Below are 15,500 nucleotides of genomic sequence, written 5' to 3' on the forward strand. Positions count from 1 at the left end.
CCTCCGAGGTCCCTTCCCTCTCTATCATTCTGTGAATCTCCTGAATGAGAAAGTGGGTCAGACTAGATGGGCACTGAGTTTCCTTTCCTATCTATCATTCTGTAAGTCTCCTGAATGAGAAGGGGGTCAGACTAGATGGCCTCCGAGGTCCCTTCCCTCTCTATCATTCTGTGAATCTCCTGAATGAGAAAGTGGGTCAGACTAGATGGCCACTGAGTTCCCTTTCCTCTCTATCATTCTGAGTCTCCTGAATGAGAAAGTGGGTCAGACTAGATGGCCACCAAGGTCCCTTCCCTATCTATCATTCTGTAAGTCTCCTGAATGAGAAGGGGGTCAGACTAGATGGCCACCAAGGTCCCTTCCCTCTCTATCATTCAATGTGTGTGTTTATGTATGAAAGAGCAAGCTGTCCCATTCTTTCCTTCCAAAAGTAGCATTTTGTAACAACTGTTCTGATTGGATGGTGGCGAAGTGTCCCATGTGGCCAAAAGGCTGTGGCTGAATTTGGATTTTTGTGGCCAAAGGGCTGGGGCCAAGAGCTAGGGGCCTTTGGGCGAGGGAGTGAAGGCAGCGGCCAATCAGCTGCTGCGGAGGAAAGAGCTTCATCCAACTGGCGGAGGCTAAATGTCCTAAACCCCTCCCCCGCCCCTCCGGATACTGAAAACGCCCTCCCAAAGCCTATGTGCAAGCTGAAAATAAGCTGTTCAGTGTGCACATGTATGCTGGAGTTGAACTAGGGCAACTGTTCACATTCCAGTAGATATGGCTCCGTGGGCTACTTGTGGCTCGCATACCATAGCTTCAGTCATGGCTGTAGGCAATGAGGACTTTGAAGATGTTAAACATGGCAGTCCAAGAAAATAATGTTAACAAGACTTGAATTGGGAAGCTCATGTTTTTATTCAATTTAGACTGCAATCTAATACCCACCTACTATGTTCTGGTTTACCTCTTCTGTCAACCAAGGAGCAACTCATCTATCAAATGAAAAATTTGAAGTTGGACCCTACACTTCCTTGTTTCTACAACTATTGGGAAAACTCAGCCTTAGGAAGCTTTGATAAGAAAATGGTTGAAGAATAAAAATCCACCTACCTCCACATCTCCAACTTGAAAAATTTATTTAAACCAGTTTGAGAGTTGAATTAAATTTAAAATTCCTTCCAATGGTTAGAGAGAAGAGGGTTTTTGATTAAGTCATGAAGTATAAAAATAACTCCACTCAGTTTTTACTCTAAAACTTTGCTGTGACTGGGCATGTGGATTATCTACTGGCTAGTCTGTGCAATCTATTTTTGTCATCACAACCAATGATGGAATAAATACTTTTTTTCTCAATAGAAAATACGAAAGTACTTTTTACCTGCCCAGCATATCTGCTGTTTGGTCCAGATGAAACAAGCTTGCCATCTTTGTCCTTTAAAAATCCACTGTGTGACCAATATGCCAGGTCAAAGGTAAAGGACTTTACATGACTTGGATTTTTAGGATCATGTATGCTTGTTGTGCTGGAATTCATAGAAATCACACATCGGCTGTCTGCATCTTTCTCTCTCTGTTGAAGTTAGCCAGTTTAAATCCATTAAAATTCAAATTGCTAACTTGAAATTTTTTCCGTTTAGACTACTGTATTGCATATATGTGTTTTGGAAAAAGCGGATTAATTTTTTAAAAACATCGCTTTTATTAAAAGCTTTAAATACAATAATAAAAGCCAGCACAACAGGTTCTTGGTTATATGGGATATTCACATGGGTTTCCAAATGTTAAAACAGAAGAGTTCTGTAGATGCATTATCTTCTATTGCTTTTAGAATAAGAAAAATTACAGCAGGTTAAAAAACATGCCTTTAATGCGCTCCTCACATGTGTGGGAATTGTCTCTAAACTTAAAATCCTTGCTAGCATCTGGGGAACCGCTGGGTTTGCCAGCTGAACAGACAGTAGAAGCCCATCTTTTAAATGTCTTTTAAAATAACATATATTATTTTACTTTATTTATTTTAAAAGTTTTGTTAGGAATAAATGGGCAATTGAAATCAGATTTACAGCTGCTTATTGTATTCAGCCTCAAGGGCCTAACATATTTCCAAGAAAGAACACATTTGCAAATTTAACAAAACCACATATCAAGATTCAGGCAAAAAATGCCTGAAAAGTGAAACTAGGCCTGGTACCACCAGCAAGGGAGTGTCTATTTAACTTGGGTAGTATAAATGTTATGACCAAGTTTCACTTTGTCTCCCCATTTAATACATTTTCTGAGTGCTGATACCGTTACCAGACCCATGTTTCTACTCAAGTTCCCAATTTTTTGCCTTTTGTTCTTCTCTCCAACACAAATAACCCAATGACCGAAAAACAATAGACTGCACAAAACAAACAACTAACCTGGCTGAAAGGTCTGACACGTACTGCTACTTTCACACTGTCAGAGTTCGGCATCTTAAACTCTTTAAGGAATTAAAATATAGTGTGCAAGCACCAGTTATATCCAGAACACTGCTTGGGTAAAAATTTTTAAGAGCACAGCTAACTGGTGCTTTATACCTAATACATTATTGATATCGTCACTTGTCACCTGTATAAGGTAACTGATAAATTATTTCTAAGAGGAGCTCCATTAGATTAGGTTGACTGCTACTGTGTATTGGTCTTCAAATATACACCTGAATGTTGGTAAACTTACGTAAAACTATTTGAATTATTTATCCACTGTTTTTTCTCTTAAAGTATAATTTCAATTCATCCTTTTTACATCTTTTTTGTGCTGCAAGGACAGGTCGGATACTACGGAAGAGTATTTTCAGACAAATTTTATTTTAGCAAAATTGTGGCAACATTGCTCTAGTAACCACAAAATCTATAAAACATGCATCATCTCAAAATATCAAATTTGAACTAAATTTAAGTAGATGAAATCCCTGAAATGCTGTCCCTTGTTGAATACTCGTGACAATATAAATACCTTGAATGTTAAGAACCTTCTGCTGATGCATCAAGTTAAAAAAAACCATTTGAGGTGAGATTTTGTTTTCTAAATCAAAGAGCAGCTTTCCCAAGTTAAAACAAATACAAAAAAATATTGCACGGCTTCAGTACAATGGTTTACATTCTGACCTTTTCAATTAAATACATGTTGAATAAAGAGAATAAGGTTTACTTTTTAATGGATAACTCCTAGTATTAATTCCCATGAGGTCAACATATTTTCTAAAAATTGTAAAAGTGTGAAATTTTAATTTTAAAAAAATTTATAAGATCAAACTTTTTTTAAAAAAAGAATGCTGGCCTCCCATCAGAGAGGCCCCACAAGTGGAAAGTCGTAATTAAAATCCCCTGTGGATCATTTGCATTCTGCAACCATATTATTCTCTTCCAAGATGTAGTGGACAATAATAATTAAGTATACATTTTTATTTAACATTCCTAAAATATTTATTTACATATTATATAAATGTACGAAGTATATTATAAAATAGAAAACTGCATTGACTGAAGAAATCACACTCCATACGGAGTTACTTATTGAAGATCTTTAGTTCTCTGAAAATTTACAATAATTTATATAAATTATCTTCCAAATTAGATGATTTTTTTTCTTAATATTCCACACAAATGTGATGACTTTACAAATATTGGCGTACACCACACATTTTTAAAAGCAGTTATAGCCTCTTCCGTACAACTGGCTTTGGGTAACTAGACAGTCTCCTCTCTTTCCTATGCACATTTTTTTCAACAGTTTTTTCTGTTTTGTCCAAAGAACCTCCTTGCTTTCGTTTGGTTTCATCTGCGGGGGTGCCAAAGGGTGAAATGAACTTGATTTCCATTGTTGGAGGTGACCAACTACTGTCTTTCTCTAGGATTCTGTAAGAAAAGAGTGCATTTTTAAAGCTAGTTTAACTATAGCTGAAAACGCAGTAACAAATCAAGTTCAGAATTCACACTGCAATAAGTAAATATTAAATGTATGAATGGGCCATATTTCAAGCCCACTAATTTTGAAATATTTTTTTCCCATGTTTACAGGATAGGAAAAATATTGATCTATGGTATTAGTGAAGACTCCTGAGAATATAGTGAAAAGCCACAAAACAAACAAAAAAGCCAAGATTATTGAACACATCATCCAGAATTCTCACTTGTCACAAATGATCAAGCTCAAATTATCCTCTTTGGATACATTATATGAAGAGTCTTCAGCTATCTTGAAAAGATTCTAATTATGAAAAAGATTGTAAGAAAGAGGAGGAGAGGACAATAAACAGCAAGGATGGACTAGTATATAATAGTGAGGACAATACCATTGAAATAACAGGTTAGGAATAGATTGTCACGGAGAAAATGTAAGTGGTCTCTAGCAGCTAAAAAGGACTTAATGTGACAATCATTTTTTGATTGTTTTTGAAACAACTACTTTAGAAAAGAAACCATTACATACTTTCTTGTTTTTGACCTTGTAGCTCTACTTTTAATATTTTGCTTTTCTAAGGTCTCTGCTGAAACAGCATGCTTTTCTTCTTTAACTGGTAATTCCTAAGGACAAATAAATAATATTAAAAAGGCAAAACAGGAAGTCATTGTCTCTATCCCCCAGCTTTAAAAGTTTACTTTAAATCCAAAATAGATATCCCACAAGACCCTTAGTGATACAAGATAAACAAAATGAAAGGTATTTTCCAATACATAGCGCTTTGGAATTGTTGTCCTACTGAAAGTGAATACTAAGAGGGCTAGGAACTAGACGTCCAATGAATGTGCTGATATGGTAAAATGGTTCAATTAGCAGTAAGTTAACAGAATTTAGTTATCAAGTTTGCCTACTGTACAAGAAATGTAAGTACATTTGAATATATTTCAGAAGAAATGATCAAATTACTTACCAGGTCTTTCACAATCCTTGAAATACTGGTGACCTGCTTTTTCCTGGACCTCAGAACAGGGGGCGAGAACACGAATTTAGAAGCCAAATCTGTATCTACACCTTTGAGCTGAATAGGTTTTACTGCTTTTTGACCTAAAAACAGAAATAATAAACTGAATTTGGAAATTTTTGAGGCATACAACTTCAACTAACAATCCTGCATCAAGCTGTTGAACCAACTACCAAAAGCCCATATTTAGTTGCCCCAGGATCTGTTCAATGGAACAGAAAAAAATTAAACACTGGACACCATTGTCTCTTATTCTTTCACGGGTCCCATTTGAACTGAAAACCAAAGGATGGCATCTTATTGCTGTCAAGAGTAGTCTGGCAGCAACAAAACATATTTCCTAAGTAGAAAATTAATACAGGGAGGAGTGATTAATTTTCCCAACTACCACTGATGTTTTGTAGGCTCTTAGAACTATTTTATATTTCTATTCCTCTTGATTCTTTGTCCCGGTTTTTTTTGTCTCTTAGGTTCAATCCTTCTATTTTCCCTTAACCCCGAAGTGTGTGTGTGTGTGTTGGTTTTGGTTAGGACCCCACCCCCCTGGCCCAAGTTCCAGAAACATCACATCAAGAATATGTTAACTGGGTGGCTCTTTTAATTTAATTTTTTCACCATCCCAATCTCAGTTTGAATCAGCACCTTACTTTCTGTTACCAGAGGTTATGATGTTAACAAGAAAAAAAAATCAACACAGCATTACTGTCTTACAAATAGATTCGTGTAACTTTTTTCTATTCAAATTCTGGATTGATTGATTTTGTGATATTTATATGCCGCGCAATTCCAACAGGACTCTGGGCAGCTCACAACTAATTTAATTAGTAAATGTATCAACAAACACAAGCACATTTTTATTCACTGCATATGCTTAAGAAGCAAATACAGGTAGTCCTCAACTTACGATCAATTGAACCCAAAATTTAGGTGGCAAAGTGAAAAAAATTGTTAAATGAATTTTGCCCATTTATGATTTTTCTTGCTATCTTTGTTAAGTGAATCACTGCAGTTATTAAATTAGTAACAGTTGTTAAGGGATTCTGACTTCCCTATTGATTTTGCTTGTCAGAAGGTCACAAAAGGTAATCACATAACCCCAGGACACTGCAACCGTCATAAATCTAAGTCAGTTGCCAAGCATCTGAATGTAAATCACGTCACCATAAGAGATGTTGCAACGGTTGTAAGTGTGTAAAATGATCACAAGTCACTTTTTCAGTCATTAAGTAAACTGTGTAAGTCAAGGACTATCTGTACAATTTCTGTGAATTTACTCTCCTGAAGTCTTTTTAGACACACCATAAATTACTTTCTTGCTGCTATTTTCAGCAGAAAACATTTTTATCTGACATTATGCAACACTCTTTCTAGACTTGGATCAACCCTCAAGCAGAGCCGACAATTTGATTATCCTATATGGAATTTCTGAAGCAAAATTTCAAAAGTACCTTTAGTTTTTTCTTTGAGTTTAGTAAGAGGAGGAGAAAAATAGAAGGTTTCATTTATATCCAGAGAAAGCGACTCTTTTACTTCCTTTGGGGTTAATCTTGCCCTCTTGATGCTACTAGGAGGGTGTGTCAAAGTTTCTTCTACTTTGCCAAACCTCAGCCTGGCCACATCTGTAGTTTCTGATTTTACTTCATTATTTTTTGCTGGCAGCAAATGTTCTTCCTCTCTACTTGACTCTGAGACAGAAGGCAACGTAGTCTTCCTTTTAATTTTCGTTACCCTAGTTTGCCTGTTTTCAGACTTTTTTTCTGAAGCTACTGCCTCACTTGGTTGGATAACACATTCTTTTAGGTTGGACTGCTCTAGATCTGTTTTCTTTACACTTCGAGATGTCACTCTTGAGGATCTTCTCTTTGGGGTTTCCATTACAGAAGTTTCTAGAGAAGGTAAACATCCCGAGGTTGTAGACAGATGTACAGCCCCACTCCTAGTATTGTGCTTATGGACTGAGGATGCAGCATCTGCAGAAGACAATATAGACAAGTCCAGTTGTGATTCTGCCGAAACATTCAAAGCATTTTTTCTTGGTCTACCTCTTTTACGACGTGGTGGTTCAACATGTGATGATTCAATACGACTACTTTCTTGATGAGAAACTGATTCCGATGTATCTATTCTTTGTATTCTTTCCTGTTCCGATAGTTGTGATTCATTTGGTTGTATATCATGTTTAAAAGATGTTTCTGGCAGACTGGGCTTTCTACTACGTTTCTTTTCAACTGGACTAGATGATGTTAGCTTCTCAGGTGTGGTTTCTGCCTGAGTCATTACTTTCAATACGGCATGCTTTCGTCTCCTTCCTCTTTTTGGTGATATGGACAGCTGCTTTCTTTGAGGTTCTACCTCCTGATCTGAAATTACATTTTCTGCAAGTTGCAAGGCAATAGCTTTTAGTTTTGTTGCACTTTTAGGAGTGACTGTCATTTGTATTGTATGATCAATAATAAACTGATTGCTATTTTGATTTCCTACTTCACTTTTTGTAATTCTAGGAGTCCTCTGACGATCAGAAGGTAGATCACTATGTGGATGTCCAGAAAGTTTTGACACACTTTTGTTCGACTTTCTAATTCCACTCCTTGTGGTAACAGTTGCCAGAAATGTCGGTGAAACAGGATGAACATTTTCTGAAATTTCTAACTCACTCTTCCTTTCCTTCACATCTCCCGTGGGAAAATCAGGAATTTGGAGAATCTGCTGTTCTTGAGGTTCTTCAGAATTATATGGTAGATTTTTAGAAATGTCTGTTGTCATCTTTGTTCGCCTAGCACTTCTCCTTAGAGTGGGAGTTGCCAATATAGTTGATTTATTTTTCTTTGTCAGTGCTTGTTCATTACATGAGATATTTAGACTTTGGTTAGCCTGATCTGTTGAACTTATACCAGGCATCAAATTTTCAATTCTGTTTAAGTCTACATCATTATTTGTGTCATGAACATTTTGAATAGGATCCTGGGATAAATTTAATACTTTCTTGTTTATGCTTTCATGAAAAGATTGTTCTATTATCTCAGCTGAAAATTCTTTATTTCTTGTGTCTTTGATTACATCTAACAGATTTTCAGCAATAGCCATTTGCATTGGTTCAGGTACATAAGGTAGTACTTCAGCAGTACTCTGTGGTATCTCATTACTAGTTACTGTGGACACAGAATTTGTAGTTAGTTCTTGGTTGTTGCCTCTTTCCCCTGATTCTGGGCTGGCTGGTTTCAGAGAAGTATGCAAACTTGTAGAATCTTCCACCTCAGCTTCGTCATCACCTTCTAATATTAAAGAAAAATTATTCGGACACAGAAGTTCTCCATCTCTTTCAGTAAATGAAGATTCATCAGCATCTTTTTCAAGCAATTCACATGTGACTTGTTGTTCTGCACTGTCACGGTGATACTGAAATTTGAGATTGCTTGAGGAACACTGATCATTGTATGGGATTTCTTGTACTATAGCTTCTGAAACTTGCATCTCATGTTTTCCATGTCCCACAAGCTAAAATAGAAAACACATAAGTTGAATTCCATTATACAGTATTTTTCAAGAAACATAATAGCCATGAATAACTGTTTTTCTTTCTTAGTATTTTCCCTCCAGGTGCAGGATCCACTTTTCTGGGATCAACTAAATGTCAATCCATTTTATTGCAACAGGAACTGACTGACTGGCTTTTTCCCTGAGTCTGATGTTGTGGACCGATAGAGTGACTGGTCCAAAGTCACCCAGCTGGCTTTCATGCCTAAAGCGGGACTAGAATTCACAATCTCCTGATTTCTACCCTAATGCTTTAACTACAAGACCTACTCACTTGTCACCCATGGTTATACTGTGGTATAGAAATGTTAATGCATTCCTTTTTTATTGCTACTTTAAAAGAGACATAGTACAATTGGCTGGCAATTGTTTATATATAAAAATCTTTAGGAAAAAATCTTGGGGCCCATACTGGTAACACAGGATTAAGTGTGATGCCAGTTTTCTAATCATGTAAAAGTGCTATACAAATAAGTTAACTTACATCTACTTGTTGATTTTCAGAGTCAATATTAGGCAATGTTTTTTCTTGCAGGACTATTAGATGTTCCTCTTGGATTGTTTTTTCCAATTCACCTTCATCTATTGCTTCTTTTTCTTCCAGCTTTTTTGAATGGACACTGGCAATGTCTTCACTATCAGGAATACTGATGACAGCTGAAAAAGTGATTTTCTGACATTATTTGATTTTATTGTTTCTGAATGAAATCTTTACTGAAAAATATTATGATTAGATCCTTTAACCATAATTTTCATTTTTCCTTTATAGAAATGTAATAATCAAATTTGTTCTTGTCCTTTATAATTAATAAATGCTAATATTAAACTATTTCTCCTCAAGGGATAAGCAGAATGAATATTTATTGTGCAAATATTCATCCAATAACAAGAGGTATTGAAGTTTTGGTTTCACCCTGTAATCACATCTTTTTCAAAAATGAACATTAGCCCTCTTTTAACTCTTTGCATCAAGATTACAATGGCCCACTAGCATTGTTTTCTAATTTGCGTCTGTTCATACAAGTCTGTAAATATACAGCAAATACTGTTCACAATACAGCAAAGCTTTGGGTATTTTTAATCAGCTTCAGGCTCTAGGTGGAGCATAGATGCAATAACTTTCTACAATGCATCTGGGTAATTTAAAATGCAGATTAATACGGTTAGCTTTTGAATAGTTTTCCATGAAAAAAATGGAAGAAAATATTTTCACTCAGTTGCAAAGACTTACCTTTTCAGGAGATTGCACAAGCATTAAATTTCCATGGTAAAAAAAAAATCTAAGACATACTAATATAATTCCAAGTTTATAAAGTTTCAGTTTCAATTTTAAGTTGAATAATAAACATTCAATTCTAAATAACTGACGGTGAAAAGAAATACAGACTGGAGAAGCAGCTCAGTGAAGAACAAAATTAAACAAAATCCTTACTTTGCAGCGATTATCATGATCATCAATGAGATTGGAATCACAGTAGTTCAGTGAAGTGGACATTCACGGAAACTCACGTGACTGTTCTGCTCAACAATCAAAATCCCAACACTCTTAATTACAATTGTTAAAGAGCTCTCCTGGGTTGTAAGGCAGATGGATCAAAAGAGCTGCCTGCCAAAGGATTTCAGCATAGTGCAGCTCTTTCAGCCAGCTCAGACAAGTCAGAAGGCAATACTCTTGGCAAATGGCAGCAGAGAAGATGGTAGTTACATGATCTCTGGGTGCTTGGCAAACAGCTGAAAGTGGGAACATGTTGCCAAGCACCCAGAATGCAGTCTTGGGAATGCAGCAAGGTGGCACAATGTTTTGCAATGGCTGGAAGTGCTTCACAGACAAAAAAGCACCTTTTTTAAGCCCATCACAATTTCAGACTGGTTTAAATGGGTGGTTTTATAATCTGTATAACTAATTTCTTCACTCAAATATAATCTATATCTGGATTCTCAAGTACAAATCATTGAAAGAGCTAACAGACCAAAACTTCATTAGCCCAAGTATGGTAAAACTGAAATCTTTTCATAGTGTGAACAATCACTAGATTTCATTTTTGACTCCGTAGAAATTCAAAATATCTTGTGAGTAGAAAAAATAAAAGTAAGAGTATCATGGTATGCAATTCAGTATAAATATACTTTTCATCCTTTCATTTTTACCATTTATAACCATCGTGAGAACTAAAATGTTGATGGCTGGGGTGCTACTAATACTGACACCAAGTGTGCTGTGGATTGCTCTTGTACCGAGAGGTCAGGAACAACGAAGCGAAAGAAATTGGAGGACTCTCCTTGTAAGAAGGAAAAACTAAGATGCATCTTATACTTCGAAAAATAAGGTAAATTTTCAGGTTAACAGATTTTAGACATGTGCATGGAAAGTCTTGAAAATACAGTACAGTAATATGCTTCCAGCATTATATATCTCCTGAAAGAAGATGTGAAAAGAACCATTTCATACTGCTTGTTCCATCTGTTTTGATATTCAAAATACTTACATTCTCCATCTGCTTCTTCTACCTTTTGAACCTGGCTGTTTGTTTCAGCAAGGAATCTGTTGTCTTCCAACAATGGTAGCTTGCTGGATTCTAGGGGATTAGGTGCGCTATACAAAAACAGAAACAGATACATGCATATGAAGGGCCATTCTTTTTAAGATTCTAAAAAAATAAAACTTTAAAAGTGTTTCTGTTGTATGAACTATTAAGTCATGTACAACTATTTACTTATATCGCAAAGAGTATACAAAAACATCAGCCTGACCCTATTGCTATTGCATAAAAAATATGCCTGATATGCACATTCACTTAAAGTTTGGCTGTTAATAAGCATTAATTAATTATTCCCTAATAATTAATATTAGGGAAAGAAGCCAGACAATTACACCCAGGCAATTTACTTGTGGTTTGCTGTGGTCTTCATCTGGAATCCTTTTTAAACTTCCAACTGTAGTCAAATATTCTGGGACTCTCAGCTAGTTTTTCATCCACATACTGAGGCTAAATCTCATAAGCATCTGAAATCAGAGATCAGCTACATGCTGCTGCCTGCTAAAGCATTATTCAATAGCAAATAAGCTTGAATCAGTACTTAAGAATATAGGCTAGGGGCAACTATAAAAGGAGTCCTTGAAAGAGGACTCTTTCTCTTATCTACTTGACAACAGATCACTGATAACAGAGAACATGTTTAACAGAGGCACATTTTATACCCAGACAACAGTCTGAACTAAATGAATGTCAACTATTAAGCTGTGCAAAACTTTCAACATGGGCGCAATCTTATTCTGCAACTGTGCATAGGATAGTAGACTAGGTGCTGTATTCTATATGGATTTAAGCACTCCTTTAGAGTAAATTCAAGTATTGCAAATTACTTCTTGCTGATGAGCTAACAGGAAATGTAATTATATCAGGGAACTCAAGCACAAGTCCCAGAACTGGATCTGCTACTTCCAAGGAAAAAGCAAGCTTATTCAGAGCAAACCCCCAGTCCTGGAGTTTGGCTACTATTCTGACGCAAACCCTCTGAAGTTAACTCAACAATTTCTTTATTAGCAGTGCCAGCAGCCCTGGCAAAAAGTTTCTCTCTCACTGCAGGTTAACAAGTCCATCTGGCCAGGAGATGAATAGTTGTCTGTCACATCTATTTATCTCCACCCCTTGCCTTTTATCCTCAGAGCTAGGATTGGGCTTTGCTAGCAGTAGTGGCTCTTTCTTCCCAAGGATCGGCCCACAGGTTTCCACTGCTCTCCTCTGTTCTGCCTTCTGTGCATCCATGCATCAGGCACTGGGCCCAAATGTTCCTCCTCTTCCTCATCAGCCACCTCCAGACCTGAGGACTGTTAACTCTTTATCTCAGGGCTGACAGATGGCCCAGGTTCTGCCTCTGTTTCTCTCTCTCTGCCAGCCCCATTCCCTTTCCTCCCTCTTAGATTGCCTTGATGCTGATCCTGACTCCCATGCCTCCTCTAATTTGGCTATGGAGTGGTCAACGGCCGACAAACTCCAGCTACCTTCTAAAAAAATATAAATCATAATCATGAAAAATAAGTAAATGGAACTTAAGTTTAAATTTTAAAGCAAACTGCCTCATCTAAAATTTTGAAATTATACGGGACATATTTACCATTCATTGCAAGGCAAAAAGCAGACTACAGTGTCTTGGTCAACCTTCAAATGATCCTTTGGAAATGCTTCATTCTCAGGAAATGAGCCACATTTCTTGTTATCCTTTTCATCAGATTCTATGGACAGTAAAAGTTAAAAATATTGCATCCTCAGTAATGATATTTTTCCAGAAATATTAATTCAACTTTTTAAAAGATGTAAATCTATCTCCCATTTTCCAAGCCACAGAGGGTCACATAATACTGGTGGAACTTAATGTTCTTAGTCAAGTTGCAAAAAATGAATGGAGGTCAAAATGTTTACCTTGGCTTAGCTGACAAATCCTTGCTATTGACCCTTCCAAAACCTCAGGAACATGCTATATATCAAGACTAAACTGGCTCTAAAAGATTGAGGCCCAAAGTTCTGACTAACCGTGTTGAATTTATAGTTCTGCTGGGCTATTTACTATTCTTATTGGCATCCCATATTCAAATTAGTAAGCATAAAATCTGTATAGAGGTTAAAGCTGCATTTGATTTTTCAGAGCTGCACTGAAGATTGCATCCCAAGTAATAGCTGGTGCCAAATTATTTTAAATGTAAAGATGATTAGAATTCATATATTCATTTTCATTAAATTAATAGATCAAAATAATAATTTTTAAAATTTGGTTTTAAGCTCACCTTGAGATAAACTTTGAAGAAAGCAGTAATAATATACAACTGTTTCACTGCTTTTGTCTTCTTCAGCACTTCAATGGTTTATTGTGGGTGTAAACCCAGAAATTTGTAAACCATGGGATTATAATTTAGCATTATGCATGACCTACTTTTCAATAAACTGTTGTGTTTTTAGCACAATCTGTGAGTTCAACCAGTCTAGAGAAATTTCTATGTGTGTCAAATATTTTACTGAGACTTTGATCTCTTACACACAGAAGTGACTTCTTTTTGCTATGATGTGCAGATAATGTATTGAATATTGCTGTATCAAATTAAAATATTGCTTGTTCTCCAAAGAGGACAACATATTCATAGTCTATCAACGTAGGTGATCTACTACCATGGGATACTGAAATGACTACTATTATTTATTTCATTAATAACTTTTTTCTTAATAAATACAACAAAAGGCTCTTCTCTGCATATTTCCAGGAGAAATATTTTTATTTATAGTTCAAGATAACAGAAGAGTTGTATAGTGCATTTCAGATGTTTTGAGAGAAGTGGAGGAAAACCACAACAGAGACCTTTTGCTGTTCCTGAAAATTCTTTTTCTTAACCCTCAAGTCATCTACTATTTTGGCCCACAATATTTTAAACAACTTGCTTTAAATCAAAGTACTACATGACTGTACAATGGTGGGATACAACACATTCCCCGATTTTCATATACTTTCTATCGGTATAAATTCTCAAGAGCCTGAGTGTTCCTTCCTAGGCCACCTTCCCTTTTTTCTGATACAACACAATGTCTTTTTTTAAAGTTTAGAGCCATCTGAATTCCCCAGGCAATACTGCTATCAACATTTTATAAAATCGTAGTCTTCTATTAAATATGACATTTTTTAAATTCAGATTTTTCTGTATTCCCAAATACCAAGTATAAGGATCAGCAGCTTACTACTGAGTATTTTATTCCAACTTCAAAGGTTCAAATCATAGATAACAGAAACAAATGCAAGACAATAACATCTTCTGTTTGGAATACCAATTTTACCAGTATTCAAAAACCAGAGGTAAATCAGATGGGATCTGTTCTGGTTCAATATGAACATCCGTCTTAGCTGCTTTCCATCATACCTGTGGATAATCAAAATCATTATACATACCAGCTGATTGGTCTATATTTTCAGATGTTTGCTGTTCTGTTACAGGTTCATTTCTTATTTCAATTACTTCTCTCTCACTTGATCTTGGTAGGTCTACAATTTCTCCAGAGGAAATAGCAGTTTGTTGATAGTCCATGAAGTTACTGTTTCCAAAGTCAACTGATTTTGCATCATGGCATTCTAAAGTAATATATGTTGGTTTCACACCAGTGTCATTAATTTCTTTGGAGACTTTGGTTTCAATCAACTGATCATCTGTTATGTACTCTGATGATTGGTCACTTTCTTCAAGCTCTTCTTGCAGGCTGTGATCTGAAATGGAGGATGTCTCTCTATCCTTAACCCAATTTTCTTCCATTTGAGCATCAAGAATATATTCAGATGAATTTGCATTGTTTATTTCACGATCTGTCTCCTAAAAAGAAAAGGGAAAGGGGAAAAAATCAATAAAATAAAATCTGACTATGCAACATGAGATCCAGAATACTCTACTATCTACAATATAGTAGAGTACTGTAGATATGTGTGGCTTATTTGCATAGGTTGAGTTAAAGTTAATAAGTAAATTGCAATTTATTTAAAGGACTGCTGATTTTAACATGGAACTCTGTGTCATGTGAACATATTGTTTAGTGATGGAAATCCTGGCAGCTATAGTAACTCCAAATGTGCAGGTAGTTAAATAAATGAGAAGCATTGGGATGCTACAGGAAGTTAGGGGAAGCTCTGAGAGGACTAGCACAGGCTGCATACAAGATGTGCTATTGCTGAAGTGAGACGGTGGGGAGAAGAAGAGAGAGGAAGAATTTATTTATTTATTGGATTTATATGCCGCCCCTCTATGGGGACTCAGGGAGGCTTACAACAGATATACGAGGGGGCTTATGCTATACTAGAATATGCTATGCTCAAGTTTTTCTCAGTGCGCTACTGTTCTGGGGTTGCAAGAACCCAAGCTGCAGCATGAATCCCTTCATGGTACAAAGCAGAACAGGGTGGTGTTGTGTCCTGGGTACACTGGGAAGCCAGAGCCATATACCAGGCCAGGCCAGGCCAGGCTGCCCTCACCATGCTGCCCTCCAAAGTTTTGTCACCCTGC

At 36.3% G+C, this 15,500-nt stretch overlaps 2 protein-coding genes across 5 annotated transcripts in view; both read right to left on the bottom strand.

The window, feature by feature from the left end:
- Window positions 1-2,707, bottom strand: part of LOC139153259 (kinesin-like protein KIF28) — a 47,559-nt gene extending 44,852 nt beyond the window's left edge. Inside the window, 2 exon segments of the mRNA XM_070727007.1 lie at window positions 1,364-1,555; window positions 2,391-2,707. Of these exon segments, the coding sequence (XP_070583108.1) occupies window positions 1,364-1,555; window positions 2,391-2,444 (246 nt within the window). The 5' untranslated portion in view covers window positions 2,445-2,707.
- A 90-nt stretch (window positions 2,708-2,797) lies between these two features.
- The window catches only part of AHCTF1 (AT-hook containing transcription factor 1), a 72,305-nt gene continuing 59,602 nt past the window's right edge, over window positions 2,798-15,500 (bottom strand). For all 4 annotated transcript variants that reach the window (XM_070734063.1, XM_070734064.1, XM_070734065.1 and 1 more), the window contains exons 29-36: window positions 14,402-14,816; window positions 12,587-12,704; window positions 10,957-11,063; window positions 8,955-9,127; window positions 6,385-8,431; window positions 4,886-5,019; window positions 4,444-4,538; window positions 2,798-3,869 (exon numbers count right to left, since the gene is read on the bottom strand). In XM_070734063.1, the coding sequence (XP_070590164.1) occupies window positions 3,668-3,869; window positions 4,444-4,538; window positions 4,886-5,019; window positions 6,385-8,431; window positions 8,955-9,127; window positions 10,957-11,063; window positions 12,587-12,704; window positions 14,402-14,816 (3,291 nt within the window). In that variant the 3' untranslated portion in view covers window positions 2,798-3,667. The remainder of the gene's footprint in view (window positions 3,870-4,443; window positions 4,539-4,885; window positions 5,020-6,384; window positions 8,432-8,954; window positions 9,128-10,956; window positions 11,064-12,586; window positions 12,705-14,401; window positions 14,817-15,500) is intronic.

This window comes from Erythrolamprus reginae, chromosome 1, assembly GCF_031021105.1.
Source record: "Erythrolamprus reginae isolate rEryReg1 chromosome 1, rEryReg1.hap1, whole genome shotgun sequence".
Classification (NCBI taxonomy): Eukaryota; Metazoa; Chordata; class Lepidosauria; order Squamata; family Dipsadidae; genus Erythrolamprus; species Erythrolamprus reginae.